At 42.4% G+C, this 21,959-nt stretch overlaps 2 protein-coding genes across 6 annotated transcripts in view; both read left to right on the top strand.

The window, feature by feature from the left end:
* CHCHD7 (coiled-coil-helix-coiled-coil-helix domain containing 7) overlaps positions 1–21,959 on the top strand; it is a 1,019,570-nt gene that overhangs the window by 754,061 nt on the left and 243,550 nt on the right. The window lies entirely within an intron of this gene.
* LYN (LYN proto-oncogene, Src family tyrosine kinase) overlaps positions 1–21,959 on the top strand; it is a 138,774-nt gene that overhangs the window by 80,809 nt on the left and 36,006 nt on the right. For both annotated transcript variants that reach the window (XM_050802347.1, XM_050802346.1), the window contains exons 9-10: positions 10,519–10,701; positions 13,552–13,628. In XM_050802347.1, the coding sequence (XP_050658304.1) occupies positions 10,519–10,701; positions 13,552–13,628 (260 nt within the window). The remainder of the gene's footprint in view (positions 1–10,518; positions 10,702–13,551; positions 13,629–21,959) is intronic.

Genomic DNA, 21,959 nt, shown 5'->3' with positions numbered 1-21,959 from the left:
CGATCTGCGAATTCTCTTCCCTCTTAGAAGCCGCCACTTCTCTATAAAGCTTCAGTCCTTTCTGTCCTCCTCCCTCGCTCTTTGAACATGTCTGTTCCAACCCCACTGGCTCACATCAAGAACCAGGGACTTCTGCCTTCTCTTCCCGGCTTCCCCGTCTGTTCACTGAGAGTATTGGCAGGAAAACCAGGATCACAATCACAGTTAATTGTGCTCTTAGTCCATCTGAGTACTTACTGTGACTTTGCGTGGGGAGAAGGAGGAGAAGACAGGAGGAAGGGAAAAAAGAGTGTACAGGCTCTACGGGCCCTGCTCTAAGTGCATTTGCATTGACATTCTCACATACTCATTGCTGTAGCACTGCGAATGAGACAGGCGTTTCTGTGATCATTGAGATCACAGAATCAGATAAGCAACTTACTCAAGGTCATTCAAGGCAGTGAGAGAGGCAGGCTGCTCTGGCATCTGGGAACCCTGGACTCAATTATTTGCTATACTGTTTCTAACTTAATTTGACTTCCCTAGCCTCAGTTTCCACATCAGTGAAATGGACAAACTCCTATCTTATCAGTTGTTCAAAGGAAGAATGAGATTATGCACCTAGGATGTTTCCCAGAGTCTGACTCCATGTGCCCTATTTTTATTATCATCACTTTTTTGTATTTGATTCTAGTTATTGGAAGCTATATTTTGATGCCTTTTCCCCAATTTTAATCATAAAATAGAACTATAAATAATCCAATTAGACTTTCCTATGGATATTTGCTGGCAAAGTAATTAACATGTCTGCCATGAAAAGAAATGTAGAGGGAGGTTAACCAGGATGTACTGGTTCACCCTAAATCAGTAGCCCTGCATATAAAGTGATAGCTTGGAATTTTGTTCCAACCTCTCCTATTCAGCTGCAAAGCCAGGATAAAGCATCAAATTGCATGCTGTTTGCACCTGAGAGATAAGTACAGTGAACCAAGTACATTCAAATCCAACTGCTTGAGTGAATTATTTCTCAATAACACTGTTTTTAAAGATGCAGTTGTTGGCAAGGCACAGTGACTCATGTAATCCTGGCACTTCGGGAAGCCGAGGCAGGTAGATCGCCTGAGCTCAGAAGTTCGAGACCAGCCTGAACAACATGGTGAAACCTTGACTCTACCAGAAATACAAAGAAAATTAGTTGAGCGTGATGGTGTTGCACCTGTGTTTCCATCTACTCAGGAGGCTGAGGTGGGAGGATCGCTTGAGCCTGGGAGGTGGAGGTTGCAGTGAGCTGAGATTGCACCACTGCACTCCAACCTGGGTGACAGAGTGAAACCCCATTTCAAAAAATAAATAAACAAATATGCAGTTGCTGCCAGCCTGGATGCCTGGCATCAAAAGTGCTGCTGTCAGCTGTGGTGTCAGTGCATCTGCCAGGGGGTGCCTGGTGAGGCTGGGGGCAAGAAGTCAGGATCTAGGCAGCCTGGGGCGCACACCTCAGCAGACCTGCTTACATCCCCTGTTCGGTCATAAGGTGCAAGTCTGCACTAAAATTGTGCACCTGGAGCTTAAGAACATTGGTCCTTTCTGGGATTGGGAAAACCTCCTTTCTTCTAATTCCAGATACATCAAATCCCCCTGTCTATTTCTCTTCCTTTCCTGCACACAACCTTGATTTTAGATAACTTTTGCTTATCATATATCCAGGTGGTGCCTGGGAGAAACAAGTTTAGAAGAGAGGAGAATGGGGTGTTGGAAAGTATGTGATTGTTCTATGCAAATTGTTCCTTTTTAGACTGTCTGAAACAGGGTAAAAATCTTGAGAAAATACATCACTTGAATAGATTTGCTCATTCTGTTTTTAAAAATTGTGGTAAAATACACGTGACATAAAATTTGCTTTTTAGCGATGTTTAGGTGTACAGTTCAGTAGGTTAAATACATCTACATTGTTATGCGAACAATCTCCATACTGTCTTTTCATCTGATAAAACTGAAAGACTGTACTCTTTAACACCAACTTCCTGATCCCTTCTCCCTCCAGCTTCTGGCAACCACCATGCTACTTTCTGTCTCTATGAATTTGACTACCTTAGGTACCTCAAATAATTAGAATCATACAGTGTGTCTTTTTGACTCTGGCTTACTTCATGTAGTGTGAGGTCTCCAAGGTTTATGTTATGTTGTAGCATGTGTCAGAATTTCTTTGCTTTTTAAGGCTGAATGATATTCCTTTATATGCATACGTAACATTTTGTTTATTCATCTGTTGATGGACAATTAGGTTGTTTCTACATTTTGGCTCTTGTGAATATGCCACTGTGAACATGGGTGCACAGATACCTCTCTGAGACCTTATTTTCCATTCCTTTGAGTATAAATCCAGTAGTGGAATTGCTGGATCCTGTAATTCTATCTTTAAAATTTTGAGGCACTGCCGTACTGTTTTCTATATTGGCTACACCATTTTGCATTCCCACTGACAGTGTATAAGTGTTCCGTTTCTCCACAGCCTCACCAACAGTTGTTATTTTCTGTTTTGGGGATTTTTTTTGTTGGCTGGTTGGCTTTTTTGGTAGTTGTCATTTTAATAGATGTGAGATGGTATCTCACTGTAGTTTTGATTTGTGTTTTCCAAATAATTAGTGACCAAGCGTCTTTTCATGTCCTTCCTGGTCATTTCTATGTCTTCTTTGGAGAAACTTATGTTCAAGTCCTTTTCTCACTTTTTAAATTGTGTTTTTTACTTGATTTACTAATAATGTTTTAAATGACAGAGGCAGTAGAGCCTCATCTAAAGTGGGGTTTAATGGAACCTGTCTCAGAGGGATTGCATAACAATTGAAAGAAATTGTGCAGGTAAGTTCAACTGACAGCATTCAAAGTGCTGTTATTAAATAATATCTTTAGAAAGGAAATGTGTCATATTAGTGCAAAGGCTACACAGTAGAGGAAAGAAAGTGCCCAGGGTTTCCCCACTAAATAGAAGTTGTTTGTATTTTTGCTTTTTAATTTTTTTTATTTTGAGATAATTGTGGATTTACATGTCATTGTAAGAAATAATACAAAAAGGATAACATATGTCCACACAGAAACTTGTACATGAGTGTTCATAGTAGCATTATTTGTAATAGCCAAAAAGTACAAACAACCCAAATGTCCATCAGATGATGAATGGGTCAATAAAATGTGGTATATTCATACAATGGAGTATTTGGCAATAAAAAAAACAATGACCTGGCATGCTTCAACATGGATGCCATGTTGTTTTATGGATGACGTATGATAACACTATGTTAAGTGAAAGAAATCAGTCCCAAAGGAGCACATATTATACTGTTCCATTTATATGCAATGTCCAGAATAGGCAAATCTAGAGTTAGAAAGTAGATGACTGGTTGCCTAGGGCTGGGGGGGCTGGGATTATGGTAGGAGTGACTGCTAATGAGCATGGGATTTCTTTTTGGAGTCATGACAACATTCTAAAGCTGATTGTGGTGATGATTGTACAATTCTGAATATGCAAATAACTGATGAACTATATACTTTAAATGGGTAAATGGCATGGTATATGAATTATATTTCAATAAAGCGGGCAAATATATAAAAGAAATGATACAGAGATCCCATGTACCACTTACCCAGTTTCCCCCAGTAGTAACATCTTGTAAAACCATAGTACAACATCACTACCGGGATATTGGCATTGATCAGTGTTCATTTTTTACTTGTGCTTTTCTTCCAGTCTTTTTTTTTTTTTTTTTTTTTTTTGGAAACAGATCTTGCTCCATCGCCCAGGCTGGAGTGCAGCGGTGTGATCTGGGCTCACTACAAGCCCCGCCTCCCGGGTTTACGCCATTCTGCTGCCTCAGCCTCCCTAGTAGCTGGGACTACAGGCACCTGCCACCGCGCCCGGCTAATTTTTTGTATTTTTAGTAGAGACAGGGTTTCACCGTGGTGTCTATCTCCTGACCTCGTGATCCGCCCGCCTGGGCCTCCCAAAGTGCTGGGATTACAGGCGTGAGCCACTGCGCCCGGCCTTCTTCCAGTCTTATGTTGAATGGAAGAAGGAAGGAAAAGAAGGGAAGGCGAAGAAAAGAAAATAGAAGAGAAAAAATAGAAAATTTTGACTTGGGATCTTTTGCTTGTAGGGACTGAGTTTGCCTGTCAGTCAGGGAGCTCCTTCTTCACTCCGGAAATAATTTAAATACGTTGAGTACACATAGCAGAGGAATATTGGGAATACAACCAAAAGAGTTGTGATTGGTGATTTTATATTACAAACAGGCTGAAGGATACCCCCTCTCCCAATTTTGAGCTGCCAGAATTTAGTTTTCTCTTATCCTTTTTAGTTTCTCAAAGGATAAGCAGGCCAGCTTTTCTCATTGATAGAAAAATAACAATTAAAATTCTATCACTATTAACCAAGTAAGTTAATATTTTTATTAAACATAAGGAATTGTTCACGGGCAACCCATTTCATTTTATGGTCTGCATTTTTTTGGCCTGAAATGCAGTGAACAAATACTAGGAAGTGACCTGTTCTTTGGGGGAAGGGGCTGGGTGGGGATAAAAGAAAGAGGTGTCTCTGCTTCAAGCTGTTTCCTCTTGTTTGTGTGATCCTGGTGACATCTGACTTGGGTGACATGCTTCCTCTGCGGATTGTCCTATTCCCAGGGAATCAACTGGGCAGCTAGGCTAAGGACGATGTTTCCTCTGACTGCTTGGTCTATGAAGAGACCCTGAGGAAGGAAGGAAACTTATTTTAAATTGAATTTTGCTCGATAAATTCTCATTTGAACCAACTGCCTTGAGATTAATCACCAACCCACTTCCAAAATCAACTGCAAGCATTTTTTAAAAACCACTCTCCCTTTCGCGGTACGTGGGCACTTTTTAGCCAGCCAGTCACAGCCGGTACTAGAGCGCTCTCAAGATGCCACATCAGATTTCTTTAACTGTGGCAAAGTGGCACTCCACAAGACACTTTTTACTAGCTCAAAAAGATTTTTTTAACATAATTTTTCATCCATATTGACAACCCAAATCTCCATGACTAGGTTAATTTGAACCTTCAAACTACCAGAGAGTATCTTGGAAACCTGTGATTTGATCCTTAGCACTGAATAAAAATCATGCCTTTAACAGAGGGATGAAAACCACCCTATTGTTTCAATGTCACGGCCCTAAGAGATCATCTGGGAGCTGCTGCCATTCTTGGACCATGTTTGACACAGCTGCTTTATCTACCACTCACCTCAAACTCTCCTTATCAGTGTTTAAAATATCTGCAGCTGCAATATTTCCTGATAACTTTCCCCCCGACCTTGGAAAGCGTTTTTTTTTTTCCGTCATCCTTTACTCATACTTTTCTATTGTATAAGAGTCTCCATGAGCTCCATTGTTTTTATGATGGCAAGAGGGAAATGGTTTAGTTTCTTTAACTTTTATTGCTACGTAATGTAACAAGCAAGCAGAAAATGCAAACACAAATATCTAATTTCACAAATAATTACAAAGCAAAAACTGGTGTGCGGACCTCTGAAAGGAAACTTGCTAGCCCCAGAAGCCCCCACCCTCCACCCATGCCCTTCCACCCACACCCTACCTGTCCCCCAGACACAACAGCTATTCCAACCTTCCTGATGGTTTCCTGACTTTTCTTAATTTTACCACTTTTGTATATGGGGATGTATGTATCCCCCAAAAACATAGCTCAGTTTTGCCTGTTTTTGTACTTTATATGAATGAATTTTACCAAATATGCCCTTTTATGTCTTGCCTCTTTTACTCAACGGGTTGGTGAGATGCATCCATGCTTTTGGGTGTGGCTACAGTTCATTCATCTTCATTCCATATGGTGTTGGTGAGATGCATCCATGCTTTTTTGTGTGGCTACAGTTCATTCATCTTCATTCCATATCATGTTTGTGAGATGCATCCGTGCTTTTGAGTGTGGCTACAGTTCATTCATCTTCATCCCATGTCGTGTTGGTGAGATGTATCCATGCTTTTGGGTGTGGTTACAGTTCATTCATCTTCATGCCATATGATGTTGGTGAGGTGCATCTGTGCTTTTGGGTGTGGCTACAATTCATTCATGTTCAGTCCCTATGGTCGGTGAGATGCATCCGTGCTTTTGGGTGTGGCTATAGTTCATTCATCTTCATCCCATGTCATGTTGGTGAGATGTATCCATGCTTTTGGGTGTGGCTACAGTTCATTCATCTTCATGCCATATGGTGTTGGTGAGGTACATCAGTGCTTTTGGGTGTGTCTACAATTCATTCATCTTCAGTTCCTATGGTCGGTGAGATGCATCCGTGCTTTTGGGTGTGGCTATAGTTCATTCATCTTCATCCCATGTTGTGTTTGTGAGATGCATCTGTGGCTATGGTTCATTCATCTTCATTCCATATGGTGTTGGTGAGATGCATCCATGCTTTTGGGTGTGGCTATGGTTTATTCATCTTCATGCTATATTGTGCTGTGCTGCATGTGTTTTCAAGATATGTGATCGTTTATCCATTTATTTCACCATTTACTGATGAAATTGGAGTTCGTGTTAGTCCATTTTGCTGTGCTAAAGGAATACCTGAGACTGGGTAACTTATAAAGAAAAAGTTTATTTGGCTCACAGTTCTGCAGATTGTACAAGAAACATGGCACCTGTCTCTGCTTCTGGTGAAGCCTCGGGAAGCTTCCATTCAAAAAGGAAGGCAAAACGGGGCGAGCATGTCACACAGTGAGAGCAAGAGAGTGACCAAAAGAGGTGCCATGCTTTTAGACAACCAGCTCTCTTGTGAACTAATAGAGCGAGAACTCACTCTTTACCACGGGGATGGCCCCAAGCCATTCATGACGGATTCATTCCCATGACCCAAATACCTCCCTCCAGGCCCCACCTCCAACACTGGGGAACAAATTTCACCATGAGATTTGGAGAGGACAAACATCCAGACTATATCAGAGTTGTTCCCAGTTTGGGCTGCTATGAACAATGTGCTGCATATTTTTGTGCTGGTCCAAGCATGCGTGAGTTTCTCTAGGGTGAGTGGGAGTGGATTTGCTAGATCACAAAGTGTATGAGTCTTCAGCTCTTCTAAGTTATTGCCAACTTATTTTTCAAAGTGCCGGTCCCAGCTTAGATTCTCACCAGCAATATGCCAGTCCCCATGTCCCCTTTTCCGACTAGCAGAGCTGTACTTAGAGAGATGTGGGCCCCAAGGCAGCACAGGCCGTAGGTGGTTATCCAGAAGGAATTATGCACTCAGCATCCTTCACGGGCACCTTGGATGTTGTCACAGAAGCTGTGCAATTGAATTTCAGTGATGCTCAGCAAAGAACACAGAATGGGGCCTAGGGCAGCTGCCCCAGAGTCCCTCCCAAGGGGCAGGTGCTCAGCAACACTCGATATTGCCAGACTTTAAAAATTTTTGCTAAGCTTGGCAGTGGTTTCTCATGACTTTATTTGCATTTCCCTGGTTACTAAGAAGATTGAGTACTTTTCACATGTTTATTAGTCATATGAATTTCTTCTGTTGAAATGCCCATCCAAGCCTTTGCCTATTTCTTCTGATTTTTCTTATTGATTTGTGAGAATCCTTTATATGTTCTGGATGCCAGTTCCTGGCAGTTATATGTATCATATATTTTATGTATTTTCATATATTTTATATCATGTATTTTCCTGTTGTGATTTGCTATGGATATGCTCATGTAACTTAGGGTTAGAGTTAGGGCTGGGGTTAGGGTTAGGGTTTATAAACTTTAAAAAAATTATAATAAACCCTTTTTGATTTAAATGTAATATTAAAAGTCTTTTGTTGGTGGAATGTACTTTAAAATAACTCTTAAGATCTACAGAAAATACCATATTGCTTGTAATTATGCATTTAGATGGCAGAACAATTTAATATATTCATAATTCCATTATTTTAGGTAGGTGGTGGCTTTTTAAAAGGACCTAGGATTTTTTTGTCAGCTTTATGTTACTATCTTCTCCATATGTTCTAACACTTATTTTATACTGCATTCTTCTACTTCTTTTCTTTCTTTTGTTTTAGAGATGGGAGTCTCACTATATTGCCTAGGTTGGTCTTGAACTCCTGGGCTCAAGCGATCCTCCTGCCCCTCAAAGTGCTGGGATTACAGGCATGAGCCACCTTGTCTAGCCTTATTTTTCTATAGAGCACTGCAAGCTCCTAAGTATTAACCAAAGTGGAGTACAAAATAAAACATTTAATAGAGGAATCAGTCTTCATGACCAGAAGAAACATCACTGGACAGGTTGACTGCTAGCTATAAATGAACTTTTTCTTACTTGTTTGAAGGCTTGGAAGGAGATGTATAATACATTTCTTTATTATTTAAAAAAATCATTTTATTAAAAAGTACATACTTGACTGGGCACAGTGGCTCATGCCTACAATCCCAGCACTTTGGGAGACCAAGGTGTGCAGATCAGCTGAAGTCAGGGTTCGAGACCAGCCTGGCCAACATGGCAAAACCCTGTCTCTCCTGAAAAAAAGAAAGAGAAGAGAAGAGAAAAGAAAAGAGTACATACTCCTTGACAAATACAATCAGAGTAGAAAAGAACAAGAGAAAGCAGAAGTCACTCCAAATTCTACCAGCCAGGGATAATCACTGCTGTTTTACTCAGCAGGCTTCCAGTCATCTTTCTATGCTATTCACATACAGATACTCTTGCACCCTAAAAAGGGGACCGTCCACTCCACGTCACCTTTCCTTAGGGCAGGTGCTATCCAGCTGTTGTGCACCAGGCAGCAGGAACCTGCAAGGAGATTTGCAGTGGCACCACCAGCTGCTACTCCCTTCCCCACTTTTTTTTTTTTTTTTTTTTTTTTTATTTCAAGAGAAAGGTGGAAACAGAAGAGAGGACAGAAAGGAAGATTATGATGATTAATATTTCTGCTTTGCCAAATTACTGAGAAAAGGCTTTCCCAAGAGAAAGTCAGGGTTAAAGTGCTCAATCCCAGTCCCAGAAGGGTGGTGCCTCAGGGGGACCATACTAAGGAGTCAGTATTGCCCAGAGCGTGTTCCATGCAGTGTCAGAGGCTACTTGAACAAGTGTTCTGAGATCAAGAAAGTGTGGGAAATGCTGGGGTGAACAAAGGCAGGCTTTTCCCCTGAAGTCCTCCCAGGGCACCTGCTGCATCTCCTGGGTGGGGGAGGAGTGGAGGGAGGGGCTCCCTGTCCTTTCAGTGAGGGATCCTTTTTCACTAACAGTCACCCAAGTCCAGTTGTCTGCAAATTTTGGGAAGTGCTTGCTTGACTCTAGTATATTGTACTTTAAAGATAGTATATGTAAGTAATTTTTATAAAGAACACCTGTTTTAAAGAAAATTTGGTAAATAGTTAAAAGATATGGTAAGCAAAATTAAAATCACTCATAATTGCACCATTGGAAATAACCAGCATTTGGTGTATTTTGGTGTATTTTCTTCCAGACCATTGTTTATATGTGTGTGTCTGTGTATCTATAAAATATGTCTGCATTTTAAAATGGGGATTATAATGTGAGTGTATGCCTGTGTGTGTATGTATATGTATGTAAGGGATTATAGCATATATAGAGTTTTGGGGTTTTTTTTGGTCTTGAATAAAGAATATTTTATTATTAGAGAAAAATATTAGTCCTCGGCTGGGCACAGTGGCTCACGCTTGTAATCCCAGCACTTTGGGAGGCCAAGGCTGGCGGATCACTTGAGGTCAAGAGTTTGAGACTAGCCTGGCCAGCATGGTGAAACCCCGTCTCTACTAAAAATACAAAAATTAGCCAGGTGTGGTGGTGGGCACCTGTAAACCCAGCTACTCGGGAGGCTGAGGCATGAGAATCACTTGAAACCAGGAGGTGGAGGTTGCAGTGAGCCAAGATCGTGCCATGGCACTCCAGCCTGGACGACAGAGCAAGACTTAGTCTAAAAATAAGTAAATCAATAAATAGAGGACAAATATTAGTCCTCATGGTAGAGTGCCAATAAAAACGTTTTTACTATTATTTCATAGAAATCTTTTGATTTTTGAATAATTTAAACATTTTTTGGTAAAGGAAATTCCTAGATACTTTTTATCTAGCCTCCCTAATGTTATCACTACATAGTGTTTTAACTCAGGCTTTTTCTATCTGTAATTAAATTTTTTGCTAACTCTGCATCTACAAAGTGAAGTTTTAAATTTTTTTTTTTTTTTTGAGACGGAGTTGCACTCTGTCACCCAGGCTGGAGTGCAGTGGTACGATCTCAGCTCACCGCAACCTCCACCTCCCTGGTTCAAGTAATTCTCCTGTCTCAGCTTCCTGAGTAGCTGAAATTACAGGTGCCCACCACCACGCCCAGCTAATTTTTGTTTTTTTAGTAGAGACGGGGTTTCACCATTTTAGCCAGGCTGGTTTTGAACACCTGACCTCAGGTGACCCACCCGCCTCGGCCTCCCAAAGTGCTGGGATTACAGGCATGAGCCATTGCCCCCAGCTAAATTTTCTGTTTTATAAAGCATACCCATCTTCTTTTTTCTTCCTAGGTTACTATAACAACAGTACCAAGGTGGCTGTGAAAACCCTGAAGCCGGGCACTATGTCTGTGCAAGCCTTCCTGGAAGAAGCCAACCTCATGAAGACTCTGCAGCATGATAAGCTCGTGAGGCTGTACGCTGTGGTCACCAGGGAGGAGCCCATTTACATTATCACCGAGTACATGGCCAAGGGTGAGTTCCTCTCACTGCCCAGAGCTTGCAAGGGCTTCAAACTCAAAAAGTAAAATGTGTAAGTGTTCAGAGTCACTCAAATAGTTTAATTATCAAACAGTATACACACTACTGAAAAATCAGGAAATATGGGAGGACAAAGCAATTTATAAACCTAATCACCGGAAGTAATCCCATGTCACAGAATTGAAATCTAATCCCCCTGTTTTCTCTGTGTCTACCTGCATGTACCTGTTGCCCCGAGAATAGTACCCCATATCTAGTCACCCCCAATGAATATTTATCAAATGAATTACTATGTATTTCAAAAAGGAGTATTTTTTGTCATATGCTTAAAATGTGAGTTCCCAGAATTCTAATACTACAGATTTAGTACAGATTGTTCAGTACCAAATTCCTCTTCCTTTTGGTTTTTTTGTTTTTGTTTTTGTTTTTGTTTTTTGGAGACGTCTCACACTGTTGCCTGGGCTTAAGTACAGTGGTGCAATCTCTGCTTACTGCAACCTCTGCCTCCCAGGTTCAAGCAATTCTTCTGCCTCAACCTCCCTAGTAGCTAGGACTACAGGCACATGCTGCCATGCCCAGCTAATTTTTTGTATTTTTAGTGGAGATGGGGTTTCGCCACGTTGGCCAGGCTGATCTCAAACTCCTGAGCTCAGGCAATCTGCCCGCCGCGGCCTCCCAAAGTGCTAGGATTACAGGCATGAGCACCCAGCCTCTTTTTGCTCCTTAGCGTTATCTAATATTCATTTTCCTTTCCAGCATTATCTAAATGTTCAGGGTGTCACTTTTAAATATTAACGTTTTTTAAAACTTGCGGAGGTTAAAAGTCCTGTGTAATCACAGAATTGCAGGAGAATAGACTTCAAGCAATCAATTTTTCTTCTACTGTGATCACCTTCATATAGAAGACTTCGAATCAGCATCCTTCTTCCTGTGTTCCCCTCCAGTTCAGGAAACATACTAATAAACTGCCAAATTATTTTTTTAAAAGTCCTTAGAAGTAATGAAGAAACATAAGCAATGATCCAGGATTAACAATCATTTCATGCACAATGGAGATGATAGTATGATGTCATAGCTGAATAGATTCAAAAGATGGATATTATATTTTCTTATTTAATATCTGTGAGTATTTCAAAATATCAGTCACTCAGAGTCCTTCCAAACAAGGACATTGTTTGTTTGTTTTAAAGCAAACAAACCAATTAGCTCTTGTGGCTTGGGTTGCTATAGCTCAGAATTCAGGCTCAGAGCCGGACACCTTATAGGAGTTCAGTAAATATTGTTGAATTAATTGACTTAGAATATTCTTAATGATAGATGTTAATATGAGTTTTCCTATGTAACAATGCCATATATATATATATATATATATATATATATATATATATATATATATATTTTGAGGCAGAGTCTCTCTCTATCACCCAGGCTGGAGTGCAGTGGCACTATATCAGCTCACTGCAACCTCTGCCTCCCAGGTTCCAGCGATTCTCCTGCCTCAGCCTCCTGAGTAGCTGAGATTACAGGTCTTGCAACCATACCCAGCTAATTTTTGTATTTTTTAGTGGAGACAGGATTTCACCATGTTGGCCAGGCTGGTCTTGAACTCCTGACCTCAGGTGATCCACCTGCCTTGGCTTCCCAAAGTGCTGGGATTATAGGCGTGAGCCACCAAGCCTGGCCAACAATGCCTAATATTTACTGAGCACTTACTATACACCAGACTGCTCTTGGTGCTTCCTATGGGTAATCTCACTTAGTCTTTTCAGCAGCCTGAGGGCTAAGTACTATTGTTCTGTGTCATGGATGAGATTGCATAATGTTTACTGAGCATTTGCTACCTGCCAACCATCATGGTATGTGCTTTGGATGCAACATTTGATTCCAGCCTCCCCAAATATAATATAGCCTCTAGTACATGCCCATTTTACAGAGACCTAGATGAGGTAAACAACTTGACCAAGGCTACCCGTGAGGCTGGTACTTAAAGTTCTAGGGGAAAAACAGGTCTTGTTTTAGAGACGAAGCCGTGGAGGTTGGAGAGTTTACTCAGCAGCACACTCCTTCTTAGGTAGGTTCCACTTTTTTCCAAAGCGCAGTTCACTCATCAAATACTCATTGAGGCCAGGCGTGGTGGCTGACACACTGTAATCCCAGCACTTTGGGAGGCCAAGGTGGGAGGATTGCTTGAGTCCAGGAATTTGAGACCAGCCTGGGCAACATGGTGAAATCCTATCTCTACAAAAAAATAAAAGAATTAGCTGGATGTGATGGCATGTACCCTCAGCTACATGGGAGGCTGAAAGTGGAAGGATTGCTTGAGCTTGGGAGGCTGATGCTACAGTGAGCTGTAATCATGCCACTGCACTCCAGCCTGGGTGGCAGAGTAAGACCCTGTCTCAAAAAACATTCATTGAGCACCTACAGTATGTGCCAAGTTCTGTGCTTTTTGCTGGATACAGATGGGAGTGAACCTGGCTAAGTGTCTGCAGAGGGTAGGCCTTCCAGTGAGCTCGCTAAAGATTGGGAGGCTGCAGTGAGTGGATCACGGTGGCAAGTACTCTGAAATGCATGGTTCTCAGACACCTGTAGTGAGAAAAGTGGTATCCACCCACATTCTCACCTGGAGCACATGCCATGTTTCACATCAGGTCAAAGGTAACAGATTAGAGGGGACTGGGTTTGACCAATGTCGGGAAAAGGCTTTATTTAACCATAGAGAATTGCAAAGCCAATCATATTGTGGGGGGTTCCCCTGTAATAATAATAATGATGATGTGAATTTTGTTTGGATTTTTTCTTGCGTGTTTGAACTGCACTAACTTGTTCTTTCTTTCTCCATAGGCAGTTTGCTGGATTTCCTGAAGAGCGATGAAGGTGGCAAAGTGCTGCTTCCAAAGCTCATTGACTTTTCTGCTCAGGTAACATATTCAGAAAGCCCCATGTGCATGTGCATTTGCAAAGACTTCCCTGCGTCAAATTCATGAAGGAGTTATTGCTCCAGGGAGAAGGAATTTCTGTTGAATGTTTCCCAGCAGCAGTTATGAGAAAAAGACCTTCCATGGTACAATTCTTGGATATAGTAATAGGAGATTCACATGGATTGTGTGCACGTGTTGAGTTTTGACCTGAATATCATCTTCTATAAGCCGAGTCAACCTCTTTGTGTTCATTTCACAAATCACAGAAACAGTGCAGTTGAATCAATCGCTTTCTCAGCATTTGAGAGAGGCAGTTCCATACTATGTAAGCACCGCAGCTTTTAAGTGATGCATACGTTTTATTTAAGTTACGAATAGAATGTATGCATACTTTTAAGTCTTCTGTATTCTTGAAAACAGAGGAACTATGTCTCTTTCCTGCTACTCTTCTTCTCACTCGTTCTCATTGGATGTGCCATCAGGATTCTTGAAATATTCATTTGTATTATCTTTAGAACTAGTTTAGGAGTTGCCTGTTTATTTACTTTGGAATAACATGTTTCCTGAAATGTATTTAAGAGCAGAAGCAAGTTATCCAGAAGCCCCACCATGTGCCCAAAATATCAAGGAAATGCACACCTGAATGATGCCAGCTGCTGACTTTTACTACTTTCATTGTGTCCATTAGTCATGTTCGGTAATTTGCTTGCTTGTTTTTTAGTACTGGCAATGGGTGGTTTCATGAAGACCAGTGTATGTAGCAAGAGGTTTATAGAAGTTCTAGGGAAGGCTGGTCCCTGTAGTCTTCCTTTTTTACTCCCACTTCTTCCCTCACACTCTCTTTTAGTTAGGAAATTGCTACAGCCTTCTTGGGAATATGAGATCCAAGGAATGCATGAGTACAGAGGTGAAGCACCTCACATAAGGTAGGGCTGGACACAGGTTCTGTAATAGAGCATCGTGGGCCAAGCTGGCATTCAGAACCTGGAGACTGGAGTTTGTGTCCTGGCTCTGCCACTCGATAGCCATACCGCTTCCATTTCGGAAGCCCTTTACCTATTTGGGCTACTTTATTCACCTATAAAACAGAATGGTCATTCCTACTCTAAGGAGATGTTGTTGAGGGTCACATCAAACACAGATGTTGTTGTGTCACATGCTTGGCACGGGCACAAGCACCTCAGAGCCTGCTGGTGGAAGCTGGGAAAACCCAAGGGAGGGCAGTGCCCATCCTTCCAGTAAAGGTGTGTGATGGGTGAGTCACACTGCTCAGGCATCCTCTCCGCCTCCGGGACTAGGCAAGCCTAACAGGTTCCTCATCTGAGTTGGAAATTCAAGTGTGCCCTGAAATGCCAACATCTAATAAGAAAGAAGCATAATTGCTGTGGTGGAACAGAGGGGTAAGGAAAGGACCCAGCAGCCCTCCCTTTTTAACTGGCCCCTGGGATGTTAAAAAAGTCTATGCTGGCCCCTGGGATGCTCCATGGGATTCCAAGGTTTCCAGAACTATAGTTTGAAAACCACGTCTCTGCAGTAGGAGGAATAAGTGGGGTTGGGCACAGCTCTAGAACCTGTGTAGAAAACAGATCAGGAAATGGAGAAAGCAGAAGGTCTGATAAACTTGGGTCATACTTACACGGCTCAATGAGACCCTCTACTCAGGTGGTGATTTGGGTGTCCCCATGGGTCAAGAGACTTGAGGAGTGTAACAAAAGTTTGTCACACTTGGACAGGGCTATGGAACATTGGGACACACGGCCTGGAGGGCCTGAGTGGTCACAGCCATTCCATCTGCTGGGGGTCTGATCTGTGCCCACAGTTCTTTAGGACAGAAATTACACACATTTGGGTACGTACTATACCCAGAGAATGACTTTATTTTGTCACATGGGTATTTTGTATTGGGTTTTGCATGGCTTATCTCATAAGACTTTATCTTGACATAGTCGAAACTTTTAAGGTTCAAGTCAAGGCCTCTATGCTGAGTCTTTAATTTAGTGAATTACTACCATTACCTCAAAGAGTAATTTTTCTAACCTAGAAATGAATAGGGGGAGAAGTTACTTTCTAGACCTTCGTAGCTTATGAGGAAGGTTACCACAGAGTCTGGCATTGACTATGACCATTGTGCTGTGGATTCCAGGGGCTTCCGTTGAGTCTTCTGTCAACTCTGATGGGGCTGAGGCCCCTCGGTGATAGGAGGGGCTGGGGGCAATAAAGGCCAGCACCACTGGTCTCCACCCAAGCCAGTTTACCAAATCCAGCCCGTGCCAGGTGAGCTCACGTTCACAGGTCTAGGGTCTCTTTCCTAGCAGTGGCCCCTTGGTGGAACCCATGGAACATCTGGCTCAAGTGCATGAACTGCTCAGTGTCACTGGAAGAGTCACGGGTCAGCAGCAGCCGGCAGGACCCTAAGTGTGTTCATTCAGCACAAAATTCATTTTCTTTACAACTAAGCACTGGCTCCTTTTGAGTTCATCTTTGCTCAAGCTGCAAACCTCACTCAGACTCTTTCCCAGCCCTTCCCTCAAGGTGGCGCTGGTGAGACCACCCGTTCTCCATCCTTAATCATTATCTGCTTCTTGTACCTGTGGCTTTTCTTATTATAATACAGATAATTTGAGAAGGGGGTCTTACCCTTGGCAACAAGGAGTAGGGCGTGTACGCTTCAGCTTCAGCCTGAAATCCCATACCTTCCACTTCCACTTTCTGCTCACTGCGCCTGCTCCCTTGTCCCCCCGGAATGCCCTCACTGATGACCACTGCTGCCCAGTGCTCCTCCTCCTCCTTCACACACCTTTCTGAAATGATCTGTCTGTGCCAAGAAGGCCATCTCTGCATTATCTTACCTTTCCTTCTCTATCATGTGCCACTAATTAACTCTATCACTTTTTCATAGTGAATATCATGACAAGAGTAAGTATTATTAAAGTTGCCCAAGGGTGACAGAGATAGCTGGTGCCCAGATACTTCGATAATCCAACCTTTTCTACACCTTACCCCCACTTTACTCTTTAGGGTGGGGATTTAGGGATAAAGCAGAAGAGGAATTACAGAAGTCCATTTGCTATGTTAGCTCTAACTAAACAGTTAGTATGCTCTGCGATAATGATGTGGCTTGCTGTCTTCCATAACCCTCGTCAATAGCATCAGAGTTGGGAAATTTAAGGTTCACAGGGGGTAGTTAAATTCAGCAGATTTTCACAATGAAAGATTGGTCATTGGGAGTAGAAATAACCCAGTTTACTTAATCCCAGCCCTAGACGAATAAGGGAAACTGTGAGGGGCAGAGTTGGGACTTTTCCCACCGTCTATATCTGGCCTCTTCTTCCCGCTCCCCACTACCCACTTCCCCATGCCCTACTCTCCCGTCCATATTTCCCTGTTGCCCATTGAGACAGGAAGTGGCTAGTGCACATGACAGTCTCACAGTTCATGTGAGAGCTGATTTCATCACTTCCTGTCGCAGGATGAGTTCTGAAAGACTTGTCTGAGCCCAAGTGTAATAATCCACACTCTCCAACAATCCGTAGCCCATTCAACATAGATCAAGAAATCCTGACTAGAGCAGCTTTACCCATTGCTTTTCTCTTTGTATTAAATTAAGCAATTTAGTGCTTTTTGTGCTGAAATAGGAAAATACCTCTTTGCAAAGGAAGTTTGATACTTTCAGAGCAGAGAGACTTTGCATAATTCCCTTCCAGCTTTTAGGCCCCATGTCAGAGAAGAAAAAATGAGCTTGGAAAGACAAGGGGTTAAAACCAGTGGGGATTTCCTTCATCAGAAGCCGAGATGGAATCATAGACTTGTCAAACTGAGAGGAAAAAGAAGTGAAAAATTTACAGTTGCAGTTTGGAGAGCAAATAAATCATCTTGCAATCCAGACCAAGTGAATCAAAGCATTTATTACACTTTGGTGGCAGTATCTCAAGTGCAAAAATTACTAAAAATGAAACAATTGTTTGTGAGTTAAATGTCAGTAAAAACTGCAAAATCAAGCCAAGAAAAGTGGCATGCACCTTTGGTCTCAGCTACTTGGGAGGCTGAAACGGGAGGATTGCTTGAGGCCAGAAATTCAGGACCAGCCTGGACAACATGGCAAGAATCTACAAAACAAAGCAAAACAAACAAATTGCAAAATCAGAGTTGTTGTTATTATCATGGCAACAAGTAACATTTATTTTAGCTTCTTCTGGTTGATGCGACACTTACACCTCCATTATCTAATTTGAACCCAACAGCCTTGAAAGCATATATTTTGTTGTTTAGTACCTCTTACAGATAATGAGGTGAACTTGGACTTGTCTGAGGTTACTAAGCTAGTATGTGGAATTGCTGGGACTTGATCCAGGGACTTCTGACTCAAGATAACCGATTCTTTCCTCTGCAGCCTGCTGTTGTCTCATGGCTACAGTTGCTGCTATGGTGATTTTGCACTCAACACTACTGTGATATGCATTTTCCCCTTTATGGATTTTGAGCATCAAAATTAATGTTTTCTTTAGATTTTTCCACCTCAAAAGTCTTTATTGCCAAGGTAGAGGTTATGCTCAAGGTATATTTTGCCCCCAGTATTAAATTTAAAGCCACATTTTAAAGTGGAAATTGGTAAAATGAGGAAGGTAGGAAAACTCTGTCTAGGAAGTTCTCGACCTTTTTGAGTAGGAGGGCCTTTTAACAGCAGAGCTTTCTGAGCACATCCTCATAGTTGTAGCTACTGAGTGAGAAAACAGTGTATAGGTTTGGAATCCCTTGTAATATCTCTTGGTTGAAACTTACCAGTATGTTGGTGGTAAATCAGGCTTGAAGGGTCTAGAGGGGCAAGTTTCTAGAATATTTGCCAATACCATCCAAAGTGAGTCTCTTCTTCTGTCTCTTTGGAACGTAAGAGATGTGTTAGATGCTCATATTCCACCTCAAGGCTATAATCTCAGTGAATCATCTGCTTTATCTTCAAAGCTTTTTTTAGTAATAACCTTTGATTGATAGTGTCCTCATGTTTAGTTCACTTAAACTGGAGGGAGAGTTGCATTGAGATGTCGAGTCAGATGTGATGGCAAGTAGAAGCCGCAGGTGATTGACGTGGTTTGTGGTTTAACCAGGAGGCCAGATCCACTCCCCACTCCACATACAATCTCCCCTCCACGTGGAAATTCTCATACATGACTCTTACTGAGGCCTACATACTCCCAATCACTCTTTCAAGCGCAAGAGCCTCCTTAGAGAGAAAAACAGCCAGCACTGAAGAAGGCATTCACGAATTTCATAGAGGAATCTGAGCCGGGTGCCGCTCTGGATACAGGGGCCACATAGTGGTCAGGATGTGGTGGTCCCTGAGTGGGCATCGCTTGGAGCTTTCTCAGTATACAAATGTTAACACAACTGGTGATTAGCTCTTTCTCAGAATTTGAGAAATGTTGCTGTGATTTTTTAAATGGAGCCTAGATGATGTTAATGATGGAGAAATCAGAGCCAAGAACCGGAGAACCTGCTTCTGCGTGGGGAAAATCACTTTGTGGGCCCCAGTGTCCTCATCTTTGAGATGGGAGGCACGGATTAGGTTTCCCACAGCCTCAGCTCTAATATTCCGTGACTAGGGACCTCTCCTTCTATTTAGACTATCTATGTGAATCGCCTCCAAAAGCTGCAACTAATGATTCTGAGGCTATGCAGATGACATTGATATAAGATTTTAACATTGCTCTAAATAAAGGAATACAAATATATCACGTTAATGCAGTACCCACATGTTGGGCACTTAAATGCTCTATTTGTCTTTTCTGAATAATGAGTGTTATGTTTTCAGCTTAAACGTTGACCATGAAAACTTACAAAATGGACAAATGAAACTAGAGTTACTGTCAGAATTGCAAAAGTGGATCATACGCAGTTTCCTTCTGAAAAAGCCAAAGGAATAGGAAACTGTCATTTAAAAATAGTATAAAAATGGCGTGAACAGGAACTCTTTTTTTGTTGTTGTTAAGGTAGGGATGGGGCTGTTTTGCATATTTAAGCAAGAGGAATCAAGACTGGCTGTTAAAATAGCAAATAAGGCAGAATTTATTTTTGTTTTAAATTTGATTGGGAAGCTTTGGGTTAGTATATGTCGAAGGTGGTGGTGCTTTTGGCCTGCAGGCAAGATCTGTCTCTTATCTTAATGTTACTTTGACCAGAGGTGGCAATTTCTGGTGAGTGCTTACTGTAAGTCACAAAATACTATTCTCTTTGGGTACTCATCGTGGAAGCTTGCAAGGCTAGAATTGAACTGAAGTGGTTTAGGAGTGGGCAGAGTTTATCACCAGCTGGTCACAGTTGCAAAGTGGAGATGAAAGCAGTTTGAAATTAACCGGGCTTGGTGGTGCGTGCCTGTAATCCCAGCTACTCCGAAGGCTGAGGTAGGAGAATCGCTTGAACTCAGGAGGCAGAGGTTGCAGTGAGCCAAGATCACGCCACTGCACTCCAGCCTGAGTGACAGAGTGAGACTCCATCTCAAAAAAAAAAAAAAAAAAAAAAAAAAAAAGAAAAAAAAAAAAAGGAAGGAAGGAAAGAAAGCATTTTGAAGGGAGCAGTGGAGGGTAAATTCCAGCTGACCTTTGTCTCCAGCATATGGCTTGCTCTCCCTGAGCCCCCTTCACCCTCTTGGTGTGGCCCCCTCCCTTTCACCCACACACCTGTCCTGAGCACAGCCAGGCACTGTGTCAGGAGGGATGATCAAAGGGCACATGGTATGGAATTGGGGGCAGGTAAGTTGCAGGAAAAGACAGGCTACAGCCCCGGGATACGGCAAGGGCTGTCAGAGCAGGCACCACATGCTACTTTCAGAATACATGGAGGAGAATGGAGCGTAGTAGGGTGGGCTAGCAGGCGGAAGGTAGGCTTTCTGGAAGAGGTGACCCTGAGAGCCAAGATTAGCCCTGCTAGCTTGGGAAGAGGTGTGGATGCAGGGATGGGTCTTCAGTTGTAGGAACCTGGTGCATAAGGGCACAGAAAAGGAGTACATGGGGGTGCAAGTGGGGGTATATGAAGAGAACAACTTGGGGGGCACTCTGAGGACATGGACCTTAAGGAAACTAGGCCCAGCACAGTGGCTCATGGCTGTAATCCCAGCACTTTGGGAAGCCGAGGTGGGTGGATCACCTGAGATCAGTAGTTTGAGACCAGCCTGGCCAACATGGTGAAATCCTGTCTCTACTAAAAATACAGAAGTTAGCTGGGTGTGGTGGTGTGTGCCTGTAGTCCCAGCTACTGAGGAGGCTGAGGCAGGAGAATCGCTTGAACTGAGAAGGCGGAGCCAAGATCGTACTGCTGCACTCCAACCTGGGCAACAAGAGCAAAACTCCATCTCAAAAAAAAAAAAAAAAAAAACTAGACCTGTTCACTCTGAGTTGTGGAAGAGTAAACTGTTTTGTAGATAACTCTAGTTTAAAAAATGTATCTGTACAAAATAAAAATGCTTGTACTCAGCAAACAGTTTCAACAGGACTTACAGTTTTACCCTTTTAGTCAAAGTATGCCTTTTAGTCATTAGTGGATGCTTTTTGTACTTACTGTAATATGTATTCATGTTACCTCTGTTCTCCTTCAACACACCAAGGTGTTCTTTATAGAAATAGGTCTGTTTTGACTATTGGAGAATCACAGAGTTCTCAGCTTTTCATGCTCCTAAGATTTTGTTTTATTACTGTTTTTGTTGCTGTTTTTGTTTTGTTTTTTTAAAACTGAGACCAGGAAGGGTGGGATGGAAAAGGAATAGGAGAGTTTGCGTTCTAGCCCAGAGCTCATCTCTGCCCGGCACATGCCTGTAATCCCAGCACTTTGGGAGGCTGAAGTGTGAGGGTTGCTTGAGGCCAGGAGTTTGAGCCCAGCCTGGGCAACACAGTGAGACTCCTATCTTTACCAAAAAAAAAAAAAATTAGCCAGGTGTGATGGTCGTGCCTGTAATCCCAGCTACTCAGGATCCTGAGACAAGAGGATCAATTGAACCTGGGAAGTTGAGGCTCAAGTGAGCTATGATCACACCCACTGCACTCCAGCCTAGGTGACAGAGAAAGACCCTGCCTCTAAAAAAACAAAACAAAAGCAAACAGAGCTCGTGTCTAAAGAGTACACCCTGAAACGGACAGGACTTATTCCGAGCTTTTTCAATTCAGAGCTAGATTCTTAGGCCCTCTCCCCACCCCTTCACTAAAGCCAAGAAGCACCCGAAGGAGTTCAGCCCAAGTTCGGAGATAATTAAACCTCTCAACCAAGTGGCTTTCCTGGTGCTGCCCCTGAAGCAGGTGTGAGGCCTGAGTTATGAAACTGAGGTGAGTTGCCTGGGGATAATGGGGA

Source organism: Macaca thibetana, chromosome 8 (genome assembly GCF_024542745.1).
Source record: "Macaca thibetana thibetana isolate TM-01 chromosome 8, ASM2454274v1, whole genome shotgun sequence".
NCBI lineage: Eukaryota > Metazoa > Chordata > Mammalia > Primates > Cercopithecidae > Macaca > Macaca thibetana.
Note: the sequence above shows the minus strand (reverse complement) of the source record. Positions and strands in the feature narration are given on the sequence as shown.